Source organism: Silene latifolia, chromosome 6, assembly GCF_048544455.1.
Source record: "Silene latifolia isolate original U9 population chromosome 6, ASM4854445v1, whole genome shotgun sequence".
In the NCBI taxonomy this organism is placed as follows: domain Eukaryota; kingdom Viridiplantae; phylum Streptophyta; class Magnoliopsida; order Caryophyllales; family Caryophyllaceae; genus Silene; species Silene latifolia.
Window position 1 is genome coordinate 106,132,936 of NC_133531.1, and position 9,348 is coordinate 106,142,283.

The 9,348-nt window shown below is 33.6% G+C and overlaps 1 protein-coding gene across 1 annotated transcript; it reads right to left on the minus strand.

Annotated features, from left to right (window-relative positions):
* Window positions 1-6,867: 6,867 nt before the first annotated feature.
* LOC141588437 (uncharacterized) lies at window positions 6,868-9,052 on the minus strand. Its single transcript, XM_074409879.1, has 4 exons — window positions 8,810-9,052; window positions 8,602-8,689; window positions 8,085-8,219; window positions 6,868-7,925 (listed from the first exon to the last, which is right to left on the minus strand). Exons 1-4 carry the CDS (start codon window positions 9,050-9,052, stop codon window positions 6,868-6,870), a joined length of 1,524 nt encoding a protein of 507 aa, XP_074265980.1.
* Window positions 9,053-9,348: the final 296 nt, after the last annotated feature.

Below are 9,348 nucleotides of genomic sequence, written 5' to 3' on the forward strand. Positions count from 1 at the left end.
CCTTATGCGTACAACTTCATCGGGCTTTGAAACGAACGAAAAAAAATACATCAATGTAAGTTGTTAACACGAGTCTTCACTTTATAAATACGGAAGTTAATTATGTGATATGTGTATTTTTCTTCTATTTTTCCAACTTTTTCTATCCGTTATTATCATCTAGAGAGTCATTTTAATTTTTTATCTTGACAATTTTTATACTCTATTTCGAATCACTTACGTCTAGACGTGGAAAACAGGCCAATTCGGTTAGGTCGACCAGGACAATTTCAGTGTCTCGCATATATAACTAAGTTCGAGCGGGGTCGAGTTGTTTTAGGTTCATCGTTATTGATTAAGAGAGAATTTTGGAGAATTACCCGTTTATAAATTAGATTTAATTGTTGATAGTTAGTTATTAACTAGTCGTATTTTTTATTTTAACCTAACTAACACTAAATAGTAACTACGATTTAAAATTAATCATTTTAAGTCGGGTCAATTGTCTTAATTCTCTAATCGAATAATTTAGGTCAGCCTAAAAATCTTATCGCAAAATATACACCTCGTACCATGTAATAATAACCAAGATTTCACTAGGGATAATTTATAAGATAAAGGATCTATAAAAACAAATATATAACTTATTTTAGGAAAGATAAAAATCTATCTCAAAATATTATCTTTAAATTTGTCTAACAAAAAAATAGATAAGTCTTTGATAATCAGTTGAATCAATATAAATAATAATTGCATAAACGATTTAGGCAAAATTGACTATTGTGTAATTTTTCCAGTATTTGGTATATTTGACTACAAACGCTTACCTTCACAATATTCAAATATAGACAAACTTTGAGCAGAGTTTCATGAACCAAAATTCACACTTTATAACATATTTATAATATTAATACGTCAAGTAAGACACTAGATAACAACACCACTAACACATATGAACTTGTCAACATCGTAACAATAATACTCTACAATGCATAAGTTGAACCAACTTAAAAGTACATTAAATATTTAGTCTGCTTCATAGTTATATTGCCACGAGGTACAAGACACACGCCAGAAAAAAAACTAGAGATAGAATGTCATGTTACTCAATTCATATCTGACAATTATAATGCAACACAGATCGCATTTTATAAACATTAGATTATAGCAGTCGATACTACGACCTTGATTGAAACTGAGATTTAATAATTTTAGTTTGGAAGTTTAAAATAATGTATAGCTAAAATATCATATTATTATATAAATTCACCACGTATTTGGAAGATAATCAAACGATAATTAACAAAATAGGAATTAAACAAACAAAAATATCACGCTTCTTCTGCAAACATTGACAATTAGGATCATTGTTTTGATATTCCAAATTAGGCAATGATTAGTTTTCTCAGATTACCTTCATAGGATAAGATTAACAGTATTTAGAGACACATCATAGAGTCAAGAATACTTTATATTCAAATAATCCACGTTCATAGTCGACATATGACTTTTACATTTAACGTATTCGAGTATTCTTTCCATTTTCAGAAGATATTTTTGAACTCATAGGTATTATATATATACTCGTCGTAGAACATGAGAATTTACTAACAAGACTAAAAAAACTAAACAATGTTCTATCGATCGACATCTAGATTCAGTAGTTTAGTCTTTAAGACAAATAAACGGTGAGTTGACAAAAAATAAAATTTTATATATTGCCTATTGTTTTGACATATGCCACTATTACTATTATTTTAAAACAGTCGATGTAGACTAATTGGTTAGTGATCGAGAAAATAGCGTGCATGGTGCTATAGTCGCGCTATTTGGTCGATTACTAAACCAATTGGTACAAATCGCGGCATTCACAAGATCTTTCTGTAAGCATTGGAAATGTCCTGGAAATTGAAAACGGTAATGTCTCAACATATTTATACATTAATTATATACTTATATGTAATACCAATAATTCGCGGCAAAAGTATACACAAAGTATAACTCTAATTACATTAAACAAGAGATGAAACTTTAATTTAATACTCCCTCCTATTCACTATATTTTTTCCCTTTACTTTTTACCCAAGAAATAAGGAAGTGAATTTGGACCACACAAAATACACTACCCCACATGCCATTGAATTTGGAGCACACAAATCAACCCAAAAAAGGAAATAGGGAAGAAAACCCGAATAACCGAATAAGGAAATAAGGAAGAAAACCTAAGGGAGTAGAATACAAAGTTACTACATATATATAACCTCATTGTTGATTTGTCATTATTCTTCTGACATATTAATTGATTTCCATTATCATATATTCTTTAGCAATATGAAATCACACCATCTCCGGAGTCATGATTTATGATCCTTTTGTAGTTTAACTTCTGCCCAAGCAAACAAATCCATCTACCCAAGCGGCATGTAAGTGAAAGTGGAACTACAATAACTATAATTAAGAAGAATAGCCTTTCCCGAATAGTTTAATAAGTGACAGAATTCTGCAAAATAAACTTAGAGAATCATGAAGTGTTTCCACAACAAATCTCAGTCTTTGGATAAACAACAAATGGATATAAGACAAAAAAATTTCAAAAGAGCAAGAACAGACAATAGATGAACATAGTACGTAATATTGTTTGGTTAAATGTCCACACAAAATTATAGCAAATACATTTTTTCTTAGAGAAAAGAAATATTGAAGTTATGATTGACAAATTATTACTCACAGTAGATAAAACAAATTTTTTACATGCATTTTTATGTATGTTATTCTCAGAGGAAAGGTAATCTTAAAGTTATTATTTTTCTCGCGCTTCACCTTGTCCTTGTTATCAAAGAGGCAAAGCATGAAGGTTTGCAAAAATCATAATAAATTAAAACACAAGTAGGAAATATAAATTGTTCGAAAAACACACTTTTCGTTCAACTTAAATTTTAAAATAAAACAACATATTTAAGACAGTATAAGAGGACATGTGAAAAGTGTGTAAACTTGTAAAATATGAAAACTGAGATAATTTGGCGTATGAGGGTAGACTAAGATGATTTAAATTTTTTCATGGTGATAGAAACGTCTTTGTCATTTGAGCTTGCGAGTAAAGAAGCATTAATGCATTTTGAGAAATTCAAATGTAAAAGTGTCGATGAACCTTATGCGTACAACTTTTTCGGGCTTTGAAACGAACAAAAATACACATCAATGTAAGTTCTTAAAGCGAGTCTTCACTTCATAAATACGAAAGTTAATTGTTTGATATGTGTATTTCTCTTCAATTTTTCCAACTTTTTCGATCCGTTATTAGCATCTAGAGAGTCATTTTAATTTTTTATCTTGACAATTATTATACTATATTTAGAATCACTTACGTCTAGACGTGGAAAACGGGTCAATTCGGTTAGGTCGACCAGGACAATTCCAGTGTGTCGCATATATAACTAAGTTCGAGTAGGGTCAAGTTGTTTTAGGTTCCTCGTTATTGATTAAGAGAGAATTTTGAAGAATTACCCGTTTATAAACTAGATTTAATTGTTTATAGTTAGTTATTAACTAGTCATATTTTTTATTTTAACGTAACTAACACTAAATAGTAACTGCGATTTAAAATTAATCATTTTAAGTCGGGTCAATTGTGTTAATTCTCTAATCGAATAATTTAGGTCTGCCTAAAAATCTTATCGCAAAATATATATCTCGTACCATGTAATAATAGCCAAGATTTCACTAGGGATAATTTATAAGATAAAGGATCTAGAAAAACAAATATATAAATTATTTTAGGAAAGATAAAAATCTATCTCAAAATATTATCTTTAAATTTGTCTAACAAAGTAAATAGATAAGTCTTTGATAACCAGTTGTATCATTATAATTAGGGTGTTGATTTTCGCAGTACATATTTTACTCAATACAGTACCTTATTTCCAATATTGCCCCTCTTATTACCTTCCTATTTTTTCCAATGTACTACGTAATCACACAAAAAAGTCAACCACCCTCCAACGTCCTCCACTACTTCACCCTATGACAACCGTCATCCATCCCCTTGCTACCTAACCACCATCCGACGGCAGCCCACCGCCGACAACAACACAACTTTGACCGGCGACCGCCCTGAGCTTGTCCCTGCTCTGGTTCCGTCGCTATTTCCTTAAACTCACACTCTTTGGCCGTCCTTCTCCCGCCCCTAACCGGACCCCTCCCTCCGCTAACGCCGACGACGCTCGCCCATATCTCCGTCTTTGCCGCTCCTCCGCTAGGCAACCGCCATATCCCTCTACCATCCTTCCCTCCCTAATTAGCACAACCCTAAATTGATTTCAACATAAACCCCAAATTAATTATGAAATGCAACTTAATTTAATTAATGATAGCAATTAGTGAATTAATTGTCTATTCTAGTATATCTTACACCCAAATTACCATCCATAATCGATGTTTTGATACACATGTAGGGGTTAGTAATGGAGAGAATTACATTGATGTGTTTTTTTAGAAGGGTAGGTAAATGGAAGGCAGGATACAAAAAGTACTGTAATGAGTAAAAAACGTACTACGAAAATAAATTGCGTATAAATAATAATTGCATAAACGATTTAGGCAAAATTGACTATTGTGTAATTTTTCCAGTAATTGATATATTTGACTGCAAACGCTTACCTTCACAATATTCAAATATAGACAAACTTTGAGCAGAATTTCATGAACCAAAATTCACACTTTATAACATGTTATTAATATTAATACGTCAAGTAAGACACTAGGTAACAACACCACTAACACATATGAACTTGTCAACATCGTAACAATAATACTCTACAACGCGTAACGTTGAACCAACTTTAAAGTACATTAAATATTTAGTCTGCTTCATAGTTATATTGTCACGAGGTACAAGACACACGCCAGAAAAAAACTAGACATAGAATGTCGTGTTACTCAATTCATATCTGACAATTATAATGCAACACTGATCGCATTTTACCAACATTAGATTATAGCAGTCGATACTACGACCTTGATTGAAATTGAGATTTAGTAATTTTAATTTGGAAGTTTAAAATAATGTAAAACTAAAATATCATATTATTATATACATTCACCACATATTTGGAAGATAATCACAAAGATAAATAACAAAATAGGAATTAAACAAATAAAAATATCATGCTTCTTCTGCCAACCTTGACCATAAGGATCATTGTTTTGATATTCCAAATTAGATAATGATTAGTTTTCTCAGATTACCTTCATAGGATAAGGTTCATAGTATTTAGAGGCACATCATAGGGTCAAGAATACTTTATATTCAAATAATCCACGTCCATAGTCGACATATGACTTTTACATTTAACATATTCGAGTATTCTTTCCATTTTCAGAAGATATTTTTGAACTCATAGGTATTATATATATACTCGTCATAGAACATGAGAATTTACTAACAAGACTAAAAAACTAAACAATGTTCTATCGATCGACATCTAGATTCAGGAGTTTAGTCTTTAATACAAATAAACGGTGAGTTGACAAAAAATAGAATTTTATATATTGTCTATTGTTTTGACATATGCCACTATTACTATTATTTTAAAACATTCGATGTAGACTAATTGGTTAGTGATCGACAAAGTAGCGTGCATGATGCTATAGTCGCTCTATTTGGTCGATTACTAAACCAATTTGTACAAATCGCTGCATTCACAAGATCTTTCTGCAAGCGTTGGAAATGTCCTGGAAATTGAAAATGGTAATGTCTCAACATATTTATACATTAATTATATACTTATATGTAATACCAAAGATTCGCGGCAAACGTATACACAAAGGATAACTCTAATTACATTAAACAAGAGATGAAACTTTAATTTAATAGAATACAAAGTTACTACTTATATATAACCTCATTGTTTATTTGTCGTTATTCTTCTGCCATATTAATGGATTTCCATTATCATATATTCTTTAGCAATATGAAATCACACCATCTCTGGAGTCATGATTTATGATCCTTTGTTTGTTTAACTTATGCCCAAGCAAACGAGTCCATCTACCCAGGCGGCAAGTAAGTGAAAGTGGAACTACAATAACTATAATTCAGAAGAATAGCCTTTCCCGAATAGTTTAATAAGTGATCGAATTCTGCAAAATAAACTTAGAGAACCATGAAGTGTTTCCACAACAAATCGTAGTCTTTGGATAAACAACAAATGGATATAGGACAAAAAAATTTCAAAAGAGCAAGAACAGACAATAGATGAACATAGTACACAATATTGTTTGGTTAAATGTCCTAACAAAATTATAGCAAATACATTTTTTCTTAGTGAAAAGAAATATCAAAGTCATGATTGACAAATTATTACTCACGGTAGATAGAACAAATTTTTTACATGCATTTTTATGTATGTTATTCTCAGAGGAAAGGTAATCTTATAGTTATGATTTTTCTCGCGCTTCACCTTGTCCTCGTTATCAAAGAGGCAAAGCATGAAGCGTTTGCAAAATTAATAATAAATTAAAACACAAGTAGGAAATATAAATTGTTCGAAAAACACACATTTCTTTTTTTTTTGGTAAAATGTGAGTATATATATATTATAAATCAACAATATAGTTACATTTGGTGATCAAGCATCAATAAGCATCTATTACATGTAAATTCTTTTGCTTTAACCAATCTAAATTCGTCTTAGTTATGACTTTGTAGTCCCTTCCTCGTAGCTTAGCTTTCACCTCTTCAATGACTTGGTCTGTTACTCTCTCAGGCCTTAGTAGAATCCCTTCTATGTTGCTTTTATTCCTTTGCTCCCATATATTATACACCACTCCCCATATCAATGCTGCCTATATCCCTTGCTGTAATTTCGTGCATGTTCTCTGAGTACACTAGACAATCATATTAGTGACAGGAAAGCTGATCTGCATCTTCTGACTGATGGCCTGTATGACTCTCCTACTATAAACACATTCACACAGTAGATGATCTATGCATTCAGTATCCTGCTCACAAAGAAGGCACCTATCATCAACATCCAGGCCATATTTAATCAACTTATCTTTAGTTCTGAAAGCTCCATGTGCATATAACCAGCCTATGAATTGATGCTTTGGTATCACATGCTCATTCCAAAGCCATTTATACCAGGTAACAGTAGGTTTTCTCCCCTTTAGCCATTTATAGCAGGCAGCAGGAGAATAAGTAGACTGTGCAGTCCAGGTGCTAGTAGTATAACCAGGGAGCATTTCCTCCTTGACCTTGCATATCCTTCTCCAGACCCAAGTAGATTTAGGAGTAGGCTTATACTCCAGCCAATCCTTCCCCTTTAGGTAATTCTTTTTCACCCATTGCACCCAGATTGAATCTTTCTCCTCAATAATCCAATGAACCAGCCTGCCAATCATTGCCTTGTTCATGGCTTCCTGATCTTTGAGACCTAGTCCTCCCTCTTGTTTTAGACTGCATAACTTATCCCAAGCTACCAGTGGCACTCTCCTGTAATCTGCACTATTATCCCAAAGGAAGTTCATGCAAGTAGCTTCAATCCTGCTAATGACCCCTTTTGGGATAATGAACATTGAGGCCCAATATGAGTGTAGAGAAGAAAGCACAACCTTAACTAGCACCAACCTCCCAGCATAAGAGAATTTCTTTACCCCATAATTATGAATTCTACAACAAATCTTCTCAACCAGACACTCACAGTCTATTTTCTTCAGTCTAGTGGTTTGTATAGGCATTCCTAGGTATTTGAAAGGCAGCAGTCCCTCTACAAACCCTGATACTCTCAATATATCCTGTTTAATATGCTCAGGTACCCCTTGAAAATATGCATTAGACTTGGCAGCACTTACCTTTAACCCAAATGCCTTGTAAAAGGTAGTAAAGGACTTTAACAAGAGCATCATAGATTGAGTATCACCTTTACTGAAGAGAAGTACATCATCTGCAAACATCAGGTTTGCCAGTTTTAATTCTTTACATAGAGGGTGATATTTAAAATCAAATTTGTCAGCTGCATACTTCAAAGTCCTTGTCAGGTATTCCATGCATAAGGTAAAGATAAGAGGGGAAAGTGGGTCTCCTTTCCTAAGGCCCCTCTTACCTTGAAAGTACCCAAACATGTCCCCATTGAGTGAAAGAGAGAAGCTAGCAGTGGTGATACACTGCAGAACCATAGCTTTGAACTCAGTAGGAAACATGAATGCATTTAACAATTGTTCAACAAAGGACCATTCCACTGTGTCATAAGCTTTTTGCAAGTCAATCTTGAACATACATCTAGGAGTAGCATTTGGCCTTTCATAAAGTCTGATCAAATCTTGGCAAATAAGAATGTTCTTCTGAATGCTCCTATTTTGAATTAAAGCCCCCTAATTTTGATCAATTAGGCAACACCTCAGCTAGTCTAGCACATAGCAGCTTTGAAATGATTTTGTAGATGACATTGCGGCAAGAAATAGGACGAAACTGCATTACACTTTGAGGTCTCTCACATTTGGGTACAAGAGTTAGGGTTGTAGCATTAATTTGCCTACGGAGTCATTTATGGATAAAAAAATCCTGGACAGCATTGATCACATCCCCACCTATCACACCCTAAGTATCTTTGAAAAACTTACTCATGTATCCATCAGGTCCAGGGGTCTTGATGTCAGGGATGCTGAACAAAGTGTCTCTAACCTCCTTGCCAGTGAGTGGTCCGGTCAGCTGCACATAATGGTCTGCAATGCACCCGGGCCCTTAGTGAATTATTTTCCTGTGAATCTTATTTGTCTCCTGACTAGTACCCAGTAAATATTGGTAATACTACAGGAATGCATTGTGTACCTGTTCTGGTGTATCACATAGTTTACTAGTCCTGTCCTCAATCATAATGACTCTATTCCCATTTCTTCTTTTTTTGAGCAATCCATGAAAATAAGCACTGTTAGAGTCCCCCTTCTGCAGCCATTGCATCTTAGCTTTTTGAGCTAGGAAGCTATCCCTTGCTACACTCAATTCCCTTAAAGTTTTAGAAGCCTCAAACTCCTCTGAAATTAGGGGCAAATTAGAAGGATCCTTTCCAATCATTTCCTACAACTCAGACACCCTTCTCTGCATAATGGAGGTGGAGTTCTCAATGTCTCTATAATTCTCCCTGTTCAAAGCTTTCAATGCAGGCTTCAGGAGCTTCAAATTCTTTGCTAGTCTGAATAGAGGAGTACCATGGTTGCTGTTACTCCAACATCGTTTGATGATAGGCAAAAAATCCTTGGATGCTCCCCACATATTATAATACTTGAAGCTTCTTGTATTCTGGACCTGGGTTGAACTGCTGATCAAGCAAGGAGTGTGATCAAGCATGCTCTTAGGAATAAAATTAGCAT

Bases quoted from the DNA above. Each gene is read 5' to 3' on its own strand.
- LOC141588437 (XM_074409879.1), bottom strand. From the start codon at position 9,052: ATGATTGGAAAGGATCCTTCTAATTTGCCCCTAATTTCAGAGGAGTTT. The intron at 8,220-8,601 runs GTAAGTTTTTCA...CTTATGACACAG, and splicing joins TGGACCTGATGGATACATGA to TGGAATGGTCCTTTGTTGAA. The intron at 7,926-8,084 runs GTAAGAGGGGCC...TGATGTTTGCAG, and splicing joins CATGTTTGGGTACTTTCAAG to ATGATGTACTTCTCTTCAGT.